General features: G+C 37.9%; 1 protein-coding gene across 1 annotated transcript in view; it reads left to right on the top strand.

Moving 5' to 3' along the window:
* COL25A1 (collagen type XXV alpha 1 chain) overlaps positions 1-15964 on the top strand; it is a 305105-nt gene that overhangs the window by 227698 nt on the left and 61443 nt on the right. The window contains exons 12-15 of the mRNA XM_017736775.1: positions 1156-1182; positions 3657-3701; positions 13057-13110; positions 14663-14689. Coding sequence (XP_017592264.1) covers positions 1156-1182; positions 3657-3701; positions 13057-13110; positions 14663-14689 — 153 coding nt within the window. The remainder of the gene's footprint in view (positions 1-1155; positions 1183-3656; positions 3702-13056; positions 13111-14662; positions 14690-15964) is intronic.

Below are 15964 nucleotides of genomic sequence, written 5' to 3'. Positions count from 1 at the left end.
CCACCAGTGGAGCTTTTTCCTGCTAGCAGTTTAAACTTGCACTGGAGCAATGTTCCAACAAGCCCTGCATCTACCAACAGTGGAGAATTCTGCCTAACTTCACACTAATTTCAGAATAAAATCAGCATCAAATTTTGAAGCAGCAATCCCTTTTGTTTTTCTGACTAAATGCAGTTCTGTTATCAATCAATTATTCTTTTATTCTTTCTCACATTAGAAGGATTTGGATTCCCCAGTTTTTCTGGGTTTTCTTGCACCCTCATGGCCTCAGAATTCACCTTGCTTGATACCGCACCAGCACGCACAGTTTGCACCAGTGCCCGTAGTAGGAACCTAGGGACAAAAGTGCATAGAACTCTGGTGGACATGGTCTGGCTGTTACCAAAACAGACTGCCAAAGTGTCCAAGACATGGTTGCTTGATCTACTTTGTACCTGTTTCTTCTGTCTACTGTGGCCACCTGGGTACTTCAGAGACACCAGATGAGAAATGGGTCCTATCACTATTGATGAGCCTTGGACTCCTGTGTGACATTAAGCAGTTAAGCTTTCCTAAGTTGAGATGTCTCTTCCTGCCTTCTCAGGTCATGGGGACAAAATGCTCCTAAGAGCATTCTTAACAATTTCTGAAGTTAATGATTTTTCTCTTCACTTGCAAATGATGGCACACAGGATATATATATATATATGTTGCGTATAACACAGTCGTGTGTGCTGATACTTAGAAGGTGGGAAGATTTTGAGGTTTATGCTTCTCTCTATCTTTAAAATGCTTGTTTGCATAAACCTTGTTTTTATGCTGACAAGCTGATATATTACTGTGGACACACAACTGGCTGTTAGCTGACATAAGAGAGAGAAAAAACACAGTCATCTTAATGCTGAGAGATTTGTCAGTATTAGAAGAAACAGATGGCTTGGAAAAGATTAGAAGGGGGAAAATTTGAGTATTCTAGTTAGTAGTTAGATCAGTTCCAAAAGTGAAAAGATTCATTGTGCATTTTGAGCATAAAGTTTTACTTTTCCTTGATTTATAAAACATCAGCTGGTTTCAGTCCAGTATCAGAGTGCTTACACAATAAGACAGTCTTAATTATTCATTTGAGTTTAAATTGGCTGGAGTTTTGATGTTAATTGAATTGTTTTCCCTTTGCAGGGACCTCAGGGGCCTCCAGGACAAAAGGTATAGTATAAACAACAATACTGTGAAAGTGATTATTCCTCCTGTGCCAAATTGCAAGCAGAAAAGGTGAATGGAATAAGCTACTGTACAGTGCATTGACTCAATTAGCTTAGGTTCTGAATTTTGCTTTTGCAAAATGCAGCCCTATAATGTGAGGCACAAGATTTCTCATTTCCCCCATCATAGGAAGTTGAAGCAATGCAGAGCAGACTGTTTCAATCTGTCTGCTTAACTTTCAGGTGAAAAGGTCACTATAATTTTCTCATTCATACACTGGTACGATTAGGAAACCAAAGTTAAAACATTGTGAAAGGTGGGGAGATAAAGTTTCTGATTAAATGCATGTCCTTACTCAAGTAGATCAGTGCCATATGACTAAAGAATTGACCAGCAGAAACAAAGGACGTAGGTGTTGCTGATAATAGTGCTTGGTTGGTGGTGTTCAGGTGGTCTGCTGGTGTCTTCCTGTTCCTTCGGTAACCTGAGACCTGACTTCCTGGGAATGCCTTCAGCATTATTTACACTCATTAAAGCTGACTGCCTCAGTTTGATTGAGTGAGTTTAGGATTTATGGAATTACGCCGTTAAAACAGTCCTCAGAATATCAGCAATAACAGCTAGTTAGTGATACTTGTCCAGCATCTGACCCACATACCACCAAGGCGAGTAATTTTATAGCTGATTTCAAAAGATTGAAAGCTTGTATGAAAGATATTTAATAAAACAGCTTTAATTGGTATAAAGGAAACAAAAAAGAGGAAGGAATAAGCAGTATTGACGTATGTGAGAAAGATGCCTGTTTTTCTTCTTCTGAGATAATGTTCTTTAGAGTGAAGGTTTGCTTGCATCTGTTAAAATGAAACTTTTAACAAAAGAAAGAAAAACCTGTGATATGTAAAAATATAATCCCAAAGTATACAAATTGATGGAATTTTGGCAGCTGTGAGCTGTACAGAGTTTGCAGACTGAAGGAGAGGACTACCCTTCGTGTTTGGCAGTGTGGGAATGTGGCATTTTAAAGCTGTACTCATGTCTAAGCTGCCATTATAAAGCTATACCCTAAGACAAGGATATTTTGCATGTACAGCATCAGCAAAACCCATGTGCCTTAAACTTTCAAATATCTGATAAACATTTACTTATCACAGTAGAATCAGCTTCATTTTACACTTTTTAACATCCTGTGTTTCGTAAGAAAAATAATCAGTTGTCACTGAGAGGAGAAGTTGTTACATTTAGGATAGTTGATTGAGGCTGATGGTTTAGTGCCCTCCTGAGCTTTATGTTCTAGTTTTCTGGAAAAATGATACAGAGATGTGAGAATGTTCACTCAGGCCCCTTTGCAGTGGCTAAAAGCCATGACCATGCATCCAGCAAGAAGAGACAACAAGGATGCCAAAGTGGAAGCTTTGGGAGAAAGGGGAGAGCATTGTGGGTCATGGAGATATGCTGGGATGCAGTGTATTATTTCTTACTGATTCAAAGCTCTGTTACTAGCTCTTGGAGGGTTTTTGAGACCCTCATGAGTTGCTTCCTTTTCCTGTTTCACAGGATTTCCCAACTCTATTCATTGACAAACATGTGCATCCAGTTTGGAAGCATTTCCTTTGGATGTTGGTGATTTTTGACTAAACCAATTTTAAAGACACCTCTAAGCGAGATGGGGGGGAAATGCCATGCACCAATTCTTTCAGTTCCCTTGCTGAGCAGCACCATCTTTATAAGATAAGAGGAGAATGCTGTGTAAGCAGACACAGCTTTTGTGCTTTCCTCATTCACCATGTTTCACTGAACTTCCATAGCAAGTTGCACAAGGGCCTTCAAAAAAATTGTCCATCACATACAAACTTATAGTATGAGACCTTTGTAAACAAGATCCCTTCAATGTTATATAAATCAGTGTTAATATTTTGTTTTCTTTCTTTGCCCCTTGTGTTTAGCCTGTAGTGACTTCTTAATTTTGATTATGCTAATATTGGTGCACTGTAAAAGTGTATCTGTAATTTGTACTGTCAGACTGAATCACTGCAGATTATCTCTTAAAAGCCTTGAGATGGATTGGTGCTACAAGTTATTGAGCTTGAATGATCCCTCCAGAAGCATTAATAGTTTTGTTCAGGTGCTATGTTCAATTGCATAGGATCAGTCTCAAAATTTATTGAGAGCATTAAATGGAACAGCATTTTAATTCTTACATTTCTTGTGAAGCTTCCACAACATTACAAAGCATGAGCTTGAAGCTTGTTCCTGGAAAAGGCCATACAGTCATTAAAATGTACAACATGAGAATATGTCTAATTAGTATAGAATCTCAAATGAAAGGAGAGCTCAGCTTGGATGAAAATGAGTTTTTGAAAAATTTACTGCAGCTACAATAAGCAAGCATTCACCATTATTTCTAAATACTGTATTATGAGATGAAAGGTTTCATGACCTGTTTAATTTGCTAAACACTGGCGTCTGTTTCCCTCCAGGGTTCTGTCGGAGTGCCTGGTGTTCCAGGGAGAGATGGACAAGTGGTGAGTTCCCTGACTTTGTCAGCACTGCCATTATTTATGTAGTGGATTAAAGCAATTTTGGGCTTGTTCACATGAGCAAAACGCAACTTTATATCCAGAGCTGTGGTTTCAAACTGGCTTCGTGGAAAGAACATATAATGTGCTTTGTGCTCAGAAGTAATTTTTTTCTAGTTTTACCTGAACAGGCAGAAAATGTAATTAATTAAGCTGAAAGTCTGGTGTTCAGATTTGATGATGACTGATAGCTTGTAGAAAGAGATGCATATTAATAATGTGTTGCTTTAGTCGGCATATTTACAAACAAAGGGTTTTTCACTTTTTGTTAATTTGGTCCCATGATGCAAACACTTATGTTGATATTGGGTATTGATACAGTGCCCAATACATTGTTAATACAACCAATAAATAGAGAAATAAAATGAGATGGAAACACAGCTGGAGAATAATGTGAAACTAAATTTTGAGGATGAAAACACAGAGAAATAAATCAAACAGAAGTATTTTTGAACACAACTAGGAGGAAATGCTAATTTAGGCAAGTCACTGTCATCTCTTAGTAAAGTCATAGTTCAGAACAGCCCTCCATAAGGAGAGGTCACAATAAAGCAGCAGGACTGTGTTACAGCGTTGCTAAGGTTGCTTGGCAAATCTGGGTGATGAAGTTTAAATAGTATACCTCTTTGATTGTACAGAGTATTATCCATCTGTTGTTCTCACAAGCCCTAACATTCCTAGTGAACTTCAAAAGCACTGGCAAGGGATGCCAAAAGGAAAATGTATGATATATATGTTCACCAGGTTCAAGCAGCAACAGATGGTAGTGTATAAGGGTTGTTTTAGACAATCCTCTCTTGCTTCTGCTTCCCTCACCCAGAGGCCTAGGAATAAAAGTGTTAAGATGTTTCAAATAATTTGCTTTTAATTCTTCTCCCCTAAAAAAAAAAAATAAAAAGAGGAGGATGTATTGTTTCTGATAGCATAATACATAGTATTAGACCTGTGTTTTGAGAGTGGTTGTAAGAAATTATGTAATAATCATTTATTTCACTATAGTGATATTTATTTCACTACAGTGATAGTGATAGGAATTTATTTATAAATTATTCAGAGTATTACAACTAATGTGGAACAACAAAATAACAAATATTTAGAATTTTTATATGTATATGTATCTCATACCAGAATTTATAAGAAAATATACGAAACAAATGTGTGTTAAGTCCTCATATTTTATAGCTGCATTCAGATGCAACATGAATGGCAGACAGTGCTTACCAACTCAGATGCTGTTACTGTACATAATTCAAGTAATTTTTGTGGTCTCACTATGGCTGAAGTTCGAGTGAAAATATACTTTGTAGCATATGTGGGTATGCATTAATGTGTAAGAAGACTGGATAGGGTGAAGTTGCAAACCACATTGAATAGAACAGAACTGATGATTCATATTTTATTCAGGAACTTTATTTCTAATAATAATCATACAAACTCCAGCCAGAAATATTCACTCAGATGAACACAAAAAATTGCTAATAATGAAATGTGTCAAATGTGTGATTAATGTGTCATTTTAAGAGACAACAAATTTTTTTCAGCTCTATGGCAAGGTTGTTGCATGTTTATTTTTAGGAGACCACATAGACCTGCAGTGATGTTTTAAGGGGCATAAAAGAAATATGCAATTGAACATTATGGGAAGATACAAACACATATTTAAATGCTGATTATTAATTTTAAATTGTGCTTTAAAAGAAAATGCCAAAAATTTTCAATTTATGGGTGTCTGTTTATTTGATTTACTTCAACATTCATAACATCTATAATGTCAAAGACATTTTTAAATTATTACCACTTTATTAAAAATGTCAGTGTGTTTTTAATGTAGCTGGACTGCTTTACTTTTGACCTTCAAGAAGAAAACTAAATTGCTAAAGTAAAACATAAGTACTGGGACAAAAGCAACACAGATAAAATGAATTGCTGTTGCATTCTTTAGTTTGATTTCCCAACTGTTGGTCAATACTGACTAGAAAGCACTTCCTTATTTGCAGAAAATATATTATTTTCATATAAGATGAGGCCATTGAAAGTTGAATGTTGCTATCTCTTTAAACAAATAGATAAAAAAATTCCATTAGCTTGGAAACAGTGGTAGAAATGAAGTTTAAACTGAAGGAGAGTTTGTCTAAAATTAGGAAGTATAATGCAGCCTAGGACTCCCATGTTAATATTTTGCTACCAGAAGATCAGTTCTTCCAATTTCTATGAAGAAACAGATTCTCAGTGCAGTGTGACGCAGAAGATACTGTTGAATGAGGACCAGAGTGGTGATTTTAAGAGTTGGGCTGTACTATGAGCCAGCTGCTGTCACTCCTGGCTTTACTCATTCAGATTCATGTTAATTTGCAGAAGAGTTGGATTCAGCTTGCATGTGTGATGCGAGTCACCCCCTTTTTAGAAGTTACGTAGTTAAAAGACTTTACAAAAGCCTTACTGTCTTGGTTGCCTTTTAGTCAGTGAGCTCGCTCTGTCAAACAGCAGCATGTGCAGTGCACTAAGTTCCAAGTTAATATTTTTCTTAGTTTAAAAGTCAGTGAGTGTTAAGCACATGCTTAAAATTAAGAGTATGAATGCTTTTCTCATCTGGACAATGAAATATTTTTCAGCCAATGTATGTCAGCAGTGAATTAGCTTTGCTCTCTCCTTAAGCAGTTGAACAAAAGACTTAGGTCATCTCCATCTTCTACGTGTCTCTGTAATTTTCCTTTTTCTTTCCTTTCACCTCTTCTTTAATTGAAATAGTGGGCTATGGGAGATGATTGACAAGTCTGACCAATAGGTCTGGGAATGAGATCATAAATTCTGAGTGCACTTTGAACAGTTTTCTAATCCCTTAACATATGAACCATTTCTCTTAGACAATCTCTAGATATTAGAGTAAGTGTAATTTTACACAACCCACATGTTTTTGCAGGGCTGTTAACTAATAGATTTTTCTTGTATTCAGAGTAGCAAAATCACTGCCATAAAACCTTCACACATTTTTTTTTAGGCCAAACCCAGTGAAACATTACAGGTAGTCTTGCAAGGACATTTACAATCTTCATTTGTTCCTACATTTGAGAAACTACAGCAGGTTTATCTTGAGAACAGTACTGCAAAGGAGCTGCTTAATACTACCTGCAGCTGGAGAGAGTGTTGTTCCTGGGATGGACCAAAACCTGCTGAGATAACAAGGAGAGCCTTTCTGAGTGCTCCTTTTCCTTTGCAGACTGTTGTGCAAGCCACAGATTGCTTTCTATCACAATGCAATGGCCAATAAACTTCCCTTTCTCCATCCCTGGCAGAAAGTCCTCATGCACTCGAAAAGTACAAAAAAGCATTGGTTCTTCATGGAGATGTGAGGTTGCAGTGATCTAAGGATATCACACCCCTACATTAATCATGTTGAAATGGCCACAAAAGGCTTCTTGGAAAGTTCAACTCTGCAAGTATAGAATTTTGGTATTTGTGAAGTGGCACTGATTTGATAAGGACTCTCATTGGCTGCAGCAGAGACACAAGGAGAAAAGCAGAGATTCCTTAAATCAAGATGGTATTTGGCCTGAAGGAACCCAGTTTCTGGAGTCTGTGCAGCTCTCTTTGTTATAAATAAGTTGGTCTGGAGTGCATAAACCCCTCACTCTACACTTCCATAAATGGCTTTTTCTTATGTAGTACTTGATATTTTGGTGGGTTTTTTCATAAGGGTGTATTGAAAACAGAATGAGTGGTCAGGATAGATCCCTTAATTTCAAGTTCTTTTGATAGATTGACAGTAGCAATTTGAAAAACCTCAGAAGAATTTTCCTTCTTATCAGTAGATTCAGCATCTGGGTATGCATATTTGTTACTGCTTTCTTCATGCTTCTTTTTATTCTAATTTATATGTATTTCCTTATTACTGTGTGCAGTGCTGTGTAGGAACACATTTTGAAGGTAGCAATATCAAATTTCTTCAGAGAAATGAGGAAGGGTGTGCATGTACTAACATTTTTTCAGATAAAGGGAGGAAACACCATAAATGTAGTTCACAAATTCTCAGACAGGTTTGCAGGCCAGCTGAGTCTTGTTGAAGAGCCTTTCCACTTAATTTCAGTTGGTGAGTGGGCCAGGAGAGATTTCCAGTCCTTAAACAAACAATTTTAAGTTACTTTTGAGGGGCGCAAAAAGCAAGTTGAAAGGAGGTAATTCAACACTGGTTTGAAATGGAAATCACAGTAACATTTCTAAAAAACCACTTTTTTACCCTCTGTCCTCTTCTATGTATTTTAGAGTAAAATTCGACTGGATTAGGTTTGGGGCCTCTTGCATTTCCTTATCCTTAAATTGATTATATTCTAGTGACTGAAAAATATAGCAATACTGGCAGCCTTTCTTTCAGGGTGAGGTGGATATCCACCAGCTGGTGTAGACAGAGTTATGCATCTCACCAAAACAAAACCTATTTCAGACCATCAGCCTCTAGGGTGTTTTTCTGTTACAAACAAGAAAAGCTGGGGCCTCCAGCCATGTTATTTTTAGCTGATTAATTCTGGATATGAAGGTATATGCCTTAAGGGCACAAAGCACTCCAGTAAGGAGAAGCATGCTTTCAACTGCCTCGACTCTTTGATATGGACTCCAGTGGGTAATACATTTTCAGACCTGTTCTGAAGTAGATTTTATGAGTTCGTATTGACAGATTTTTCTCATGGTACCAGCAGAGCCCGAGCAATGCTCTATATACATTTGAATACTCACCAAATTCAGATTCACTTCAGTGTAAGCATTAAAATTGCCCCAATCATGAGAGTATCTGAGGAAACTACTACACCTATTTATTAAGCAGGGTGCTGTAGGTTGTTCTCTGCCCAGATACAGGAAAGACGGAGTTATTCTGTCAATGTTAATTAAGTTATACAGTTAATATAGGCTCAAGAGTGTCAGGACTTGAATGAAGGTGTTCTGGTGTGTGTCCAAAGGAATATCCTTCGGGTTTTGATTCAAATTATCTGAAACTCCTGAATTGAACGGCTGGTTTGGGTATTATTCTTGACATGTTAGCATTTTGTTTGCCTTGATCATTTATACCAGTTGGAAAAAAAAGCCAAAGACTTTTGAGACTCAGAGCATTTTGTTGAAGCCATTTCTAGAAATTATCAGAGGGTTTTGAATAGCTAAAGGTGATGCCCTTTGTAACTCATTCAGTCATGCCTCAACACTGCAGCTTGCTGATGGAACAGCCTTCTTTCTAATTCACTGCAGCAGTGACAGTAACTTAGTTTGTTAGAGTGCTGCTATTTTTGAGGAGCCAAAGTGCTTGTCCTCTTGTAAGGGTGTTTGGGGTTGCACCCCCCCATCCACAGGTTTGCTCCTGAAACATGGTAAAGACTTTCCTGTTATTGACAGTAAACAAACATTACAACATACCTCTTTGCAAGTGAACTGTCAATATTCCACTGATGGGGGCTCTGCAATTTCTCTATAGCACGTAAACAACAGCAAAACAATCCCACTGTGTCTGCAGCATACTTCTGTGTGGGCTGTCATCAAATAAACTACTGGAACATTTACACGCCTGCTGAGTTAAGCGGATTGATTTTGCGTAGGTGAATGAAGACTAGAACATTTGCTGGAAATTTTTATTTCCACCATTTTGAGATCATTTGTGAATTCAGCAAACTCTATCTGAAAAAAATTGGATTCTGGTGGTGAATAGCTGGACACTTCGGTGTCTGTAAGGGTTCTAGTGGCAGTGTTTTTTTCTGCAGCAGACCAGAGGCTAGAGAATTACCTTCTAGTGCTGCATAGTTTTTACATGAAATTTGGGAAAAGGAAGCTTTTCTAGCATTTTCCAATAGTTTATTGTCCATTTGTGTATTGGGTCATGTAATGAAAACAGAAAGTTTTGGAACATGATTGCCATCACTCTGTTACTGAGTGATAATTTCTCAGGAGTTCCTGGATGGAGAAAGGCAAGCTGAGGGCTAAAGTTAGATGTACTATAGAAGAAATTATTCTTTAAATGGGAAGAAACACAGTTGAGGCCACTCTTGAAGTACTGTGTCCAGTTGTGGGCTCCTCAGTACAAGAGAAACATGGACATACCGGGTAGAATCCAATGAAGGCCCTCAGGGATGATCTCCAGAGGGAGATCTAACTTCAGACATTCTGTGATTCTATGAAAGAAAAAATAAATAAAAATATGCTGCCTTGATTTCAAAGCTAGCAGATGTGCAGAAGAGAACTGTTTCTGCAACCTAACACCTTTGCTGTCAATGCTATTGAAGAGAGACTACAACAGCAGTCAGGAAAGACATTACCCATGGCCTGGTGAATGTAAAAAACATGTGACACTGAGGATTTAGCTTTATAGCTTCTTTCATTCTATCAGGTTGAAAAGCAGTCTGATTTAAGTTATTGTGTGAATTGATGTCGTTGAATGTCTGGTGTTCCCTTGCATGCATCACTCCGTGAATAGCAGTGTCATTGTCTTCAGCCTCCTAAAGGTCAGCTGGGCTTTTTGTTCATCTCCAAAGCACTAACCTGTGGGGCTGAAGCGTACTCCTACAGCATTCTACACTCCACTTTTACTCATACAGCATTTTGCACTCTGGTTTTAATACATGCTTTTAGAGATAAATAGCTAAAAGTAACTAAATGGAAGGAAAATAATTAACTATACTTCCTAACAGAAATATTTTAAATTATTTTCATGCCAAGAATCAAAATGATCTTTTGGGACCAACATGGCTAAAATTATACAGTGTTTTAGTGCGTAGCAAGGAAGGAGCTATCAAGAGCTATCAATCTACTCATCTTCAAAAGTGAACTGCTCTTTGCTTCATAACTACTTCTATTTTTGTGTTGTGATTTGGTTTTCTTGTTTGTTTGGGGGGTTTATGTTAAGGCTTACTGGAATTGTAAAAACATCTGCCCATAAAGCCAGACTGCCATGCAGTTACAAAGGTAGACTGCCTGGCACAAAGCTTGTTTAGCTGTGCACTGGGAATATTCATCAGGGCTAGGGCATAGAACAGCTTATGGGCTGTACATTTTCACTTCGCCTCATTACTCCCTGATTCCTCGTACTGACAAGAAAATAGAGATCTGACATAGGGAAAGGAATATTTTCCCTGTTCTTCTGAACATTAGAAACAGAATGATAATCACTTCAAAAACATAAAGGCACAAGGTCATTTCTGTGTTATTCTTCTAGGTTTGCCTTCAATCTTTCCCATTCTCAGAGCTAGTTTCTGCACTTCAAATGTCTCTGCCTAGTATTTTCAGTATTATAAGTGTAGTGCTGTGCATAGAAGAGTTGCATGTAGGTCAGAAATGAGATTGCTGGTGTGAATGGGGATTTACTATGGTGGCAAACTGAGATATTCACTTTTGCGTGAAGAAAATAATTTTTTTGTTCTGTTTTTGCAGTCTCCTTTTTGTCACAATCGTAGCCCTCTGCATTCATAGCACTGATACATAAACCTGGGAGGAAAGTGCAAGCTTGGAACTTCAACCCTTTGATTAGAGATTTAAGCCCCTGAAAGCATAAGCCGACAGCAGCTGTTCAAAAATGAAGGGAACAGAAACAAGCTTGTTTGGGGTGTGAGGATGAGGAGAAACAAGTGTATATTCATGGGTCCCTTCTGCTTCATTTTGTCAACTGGCAGTTTTCTTCAGGAGCATTTTAGGTCAATCCTTTAGGACACTCACACCTAATCTCCAACAGCTTCAAATCCTGACCACTCATATATTGAATGCCTGTGCTACTTTATCAGCCTCACAGCTACTGTAGTACAAAGGGGTCTTGAGAAAAGGCTGACACAAGTGACTATTTAATTCCCTGAGGGCTTAATGGTACCTAACATTTTTTTCTGTGGCTTGGAAAGTGCCTCACTAGAGTTTTGCTAGAACTTTAGCTTTGTTTTTTGGAATAGTCCAACTCTCAATGAAATTAAAATGTAATTAATGATTCCTTTACCTAATTTAGAAATACGATGGAACTTGTTTTCATGGAGAATCAGAGTTAATTTATCTATGATTAAATCTGCCTGCGGAAGTAAGAAAGAGAGAAATTCTTTCTTAATAGAAGGCTTTTATGGAGGACTAGAAAATATATCTTGTGTTTGGAAAAGCCTTTATCTTAACACCTCTGTAACTTTTGAGTAGAGGATAGGTTCACGTGTACTAAGCTTGAACACTGTGTGAAAATTGCTCACTAAGTTTCTGATATAAATTGCTGTTTTAAATGTGATGGGTATGTTAGCTAGTGGATTTTTATACACTTACATAGCAAAGGACTTTTAGAAGGACCTTGCTGCAGACTTTTTAAAATCTTTTTTTTGGCTGTTATTTCAATGTGCTTACCCATGTCAGAAATGTGATGCAGTTCTCTATGTGAGGGTTATAAAAGGTATTTCTTGTGAAGCTGAGACATACACTCGCAGAAGCGTTTACATACTTAGCCATATGCTCTAGTTGTTTTACAGTAAAAAAAACCATTGCATTATCGTTTTATCTAAAATGAATACCAGTGGTTCTCCCATAAATACGGGATATAAACACTAAGAAATATCTTTTAGAGTTTTGTTTGTTTTGACTTGGGTTTTTTCCTTGTTTGTTTCTTTCCATTATTTTTAAATTCAAAGGAGGGAAAGAAGATTGAAAATAAGCGTTACTTGCTAATTGACTTATGAAAAGAATTTATTACTCCTGGAAGAATAATATACTACCCATTAAACATACCCAAAATTTGGAACATTGATGTAATACTGACAGTTTAAAAATCTTTTAAAACCACTTTTCAGCCATTGGTATAAGAGTATAAAAAATGGACAAGCAAAGTATATTTTTAAAATTGAAAAGCTCTCTGTTCTTCCAAATTCTTCCATTTCTGAAACAAGCCCTTCTCATTTTATTTCGTTATATGCCTTCTGTCTGAGACCAGAAGCACAAATGTCAAAATAAATTAAGATAAGTCTTTCTTGCAGCATTTCTAAGTTGTAGAGAAGAGGAAAGCATTGGCAGTCTTGCTGGGAAGACTGTGCTTTTAAGGTTAATTGGACAGATTTTAAGAATCAGGAGTCACAGGTCTCCTTTCAGTTTAGTTTGACATCTGTGTGCTTTCATCTCCTTCAGAAGAATAATTTCTTATCTTAATATGGGTTAATCCACGCTAACTGATGAAATAAGGCATTTTAGTGCCCAGCTGTGGGGTACATGTTTGCAGAGTCTTTTTAAATTTTGTTTATCATTACTTACCCAATATGAGAAAACTCATATATTTCATCATGTCTTTCTTAACTTCATCTTTTGTTTTCTTTGCCTTTAGGGTGAACCTGGTTTGCCTGGCATAGCAGGAGAGAAGGGAGAAGCAGGGCTCAAGGTCAGTATTGAAAATGGATTAAAAACAGAAGCACTGAGTGTGTGAGTGCATATGTAGATGACAGTCAGGCTTTCCAACTCGGCTTTATATTCTGACTGGCTTTTAATGATCTGCTCACTCCAGTGATCAGTGCTGTAAGAGGCTTTACACATCTCCCCATAAAGAAGCATATTCTTCTGCTGTGCATGTATAATTCCAGTCAGTGGCACTGACGCATAGACATCCACTCCCAGCTGAATGCAATATGCCTGCAAGTATTTGGGAATTTGGGGACCTTTTCAGAAAGGCTTTGTTTATGCCCCTTACAATGTGTTTCAGGGTTCTTTTCAAGAACTGCTGTGGTCAGTTCTTTGACAAATGTCAGGGTGAAGTCTTGAGGGCTGATCCTGCTATTATAGAAGTTAGCAACAAGCCTCATTAGGAGCATGTCTCAGCCTGTATTTGTTACATCAGACTGACTCTTTGCACTTACTTTATTGTCATATAATTTGTTCTGCTGTTCTAATATTGAACAAGTGAAATAGAACATAAAGCTTATGATAACTTCATTTAAAAGAAAACTCAACATGTCCAAGATGATGGGATCTGTGGGCCTCTTGGAAGGGGTAATGCTAAATTCTAATCCCATCAGCTGCAAGGGAGTGTGTCTGGTGCACATGTGCTCCTCAGCTGATTCTGTGCATCATGCTACAGCTGACAGACAAGCAAGGCAGCCTCTTTGCATTTACTGACTGGCTGCTTGTCCATCAGGAATGAAAACAAACCATTTGGGAGCATGACCTTTTCTTACTTTGTATACAGAAGAAGCCAAATTATGGCAGTTGATGCTTAATTCGTATTCACAGCTGTAGTCCCTGAGTTGCCTGGTGACTGCCAGCCATCAGAAGGGGCAAAGATGAGCCAGAGTGCAGCTCTGAGCCAGAAATGCAGAGATGAGTTGTCAAGGTCAGGCTGGTGTGCAAAAGTGCTTTGGCAGTTTCTCAAGCATGTTTTAATTTTGAAAAAAATAATGGCTATGAGCCATCTTTCTGTTACAGAGATTGTTACAGAGAATGTAAGGAGCACTGAAGGCTCTTTGCTCTGAAACAGTTATGAATTAGTTCAGGACACTTCAGGCATTTTCTCTCTCTTGAGGAACCTTCTGAGCCATTGACAGAATCATGAGACTTTCCCTTCACATTCAGACTTTGTGTTTTTCCTTTGTTTGTTCCCAAAACAAGGAGAACCACATGTAGGATTCACCTAGGTCCCTGCAGGCTATTTCTCAAAGACATACGCCTGTTTGTCAGTGTCTATGACAAAATAGGGAGAGAGGTCTTCACATGCAAACTACTGAAGCTTTAAAAAAGTATATGTTGCAGTTGTATTATCCATTGAAATCTATTACATTTAAATATTTTTTTGTTCATTGGGGATTTTTCTTGTTGGATTGTATCATCTGAGACATTGTCGTCAGTAGTGACATAATTATTAGTAATGGTAGTAATACTAACACTTTGATTTTTGCCTGAGTTAGTACTTACGACTTCTTTGCTCCAATCATTTTCCTCAGGGTGACCCTGGAGAAAGAGGAGAAAAGGTGAGACATTTCACTTCCTTTGTTGTGGTTCTGTTTTGGATAACTTGCTTGGAAAGTCGCCAGTGCACTGATTCCAAGTTTAAAAATAAAAAACCACAGCTACTCCCTAGAACTTGAGCAGCATTGTGCAGCCTTTCTGAGAGTCAGATAATACTAATGGAAGTTACTGATCTGTGATTACTGCAGTGGGATTAGTCACAGAGTGCAGTGATCGTGTGTTAAAGGCTGCACAGCTGAGCAATCAGGCAACTAATCCTAACTGTGGCGAGTCTCAGAAAGTGATGAGCCCGTCTGAATAAATTAGAGATCCACACATTTCTCATAACTTTGTTTTGATGCTCTGGCACTTGTGTGGTATAAAACAATTAGGTAACAAATGATAACTACACTCTAAGTGATACCTGGATAACCAGTTCTCAACATACTAAAAGTGGAATGCTCCATTTGTGTTTGGGTCAGTTTAAGTAAGAGCAAGGGAGTCTGCCCCGATGCCCTCAAGCAATGCTGTCTGGAGAGGCACCAGCAGCACAAGTGGCGCGCTGATGGTGCTCTTACTTGCAGTGAGTTAGCAAGAAATTGCTTCTCTGATGTCCAGTCACACCAAGACAAGACAAGGGGGTGGGATAAAACTCTGTGCTGCAGGAGAGTATAATTCTGCTCTTCCAGGCATAGTGGCTGGTAGGAGCACAATGAGTTTAGAGTCAAGCTTCTGCGCCTGCACACAGGGGCAGTTTGAGAAATTACGTAAGCCTTATTCTGAGTAGGAATCTGTGCACAGCCTCATCTTCTGCAAGTATGCTGAGCTTACTTGTAAAAACCAAGTTGCTTGTACTGAGGTGCCATTTGCTCTTGAGAAGTGTTTAGCTGTGTCTTTGCAGCTACAACTGAATTTCACTTCCAGATCCATGTAAATCTGTGTAATAGCAGCTGGAAGTATGCTTTGCCAAGGCAATTCATTTCACATTTTCAAAAGCACACCATAAAAATATTCCAGGGAAATCTTGGAAGTCTGTACCCCACATGTAGAAGTATGAAATCATGAAATATGCATCATGAAATAATTTCTTCTGTTAAAATAATATTTTTAAAGTGCTTCAGTACTTTGTTTGTTTTCATACATGAAAGGAATAACAGTGAATTTTAACATGTACTGAACTTTTGTTACTTAAAACCATTCTATTTTTCCATAATTATCCTTTGTCTTTTTCTGCAAAGTGTAGTTACAAATCCCCTCAATATGCTTTATCATGTCAAATGAACTTGGCATGGCATTCC

The sequence above is a fragment of the Corvus brachyrhynchos genome, unplaced genomic scaffold, assembly GCF_000691975.1.
Source record: "Corvus brachyrhynchos isolate BGI_N302 unplaced genomic scaffold, ASM69197v1 scaffold175, whole genome shotgun sequence".
Lineage (NCBI taxonomy): Eukaryota > Metazoa > Chordata > Aves > Passeriformes > Corvidae > Corvus > Corvus brachyrhynchos.
The sequence above is the reverse complement of the archived record's forward strand: the minus strand, read 5'-3'. Positions and strand labels throughout refer to the sequence as shown.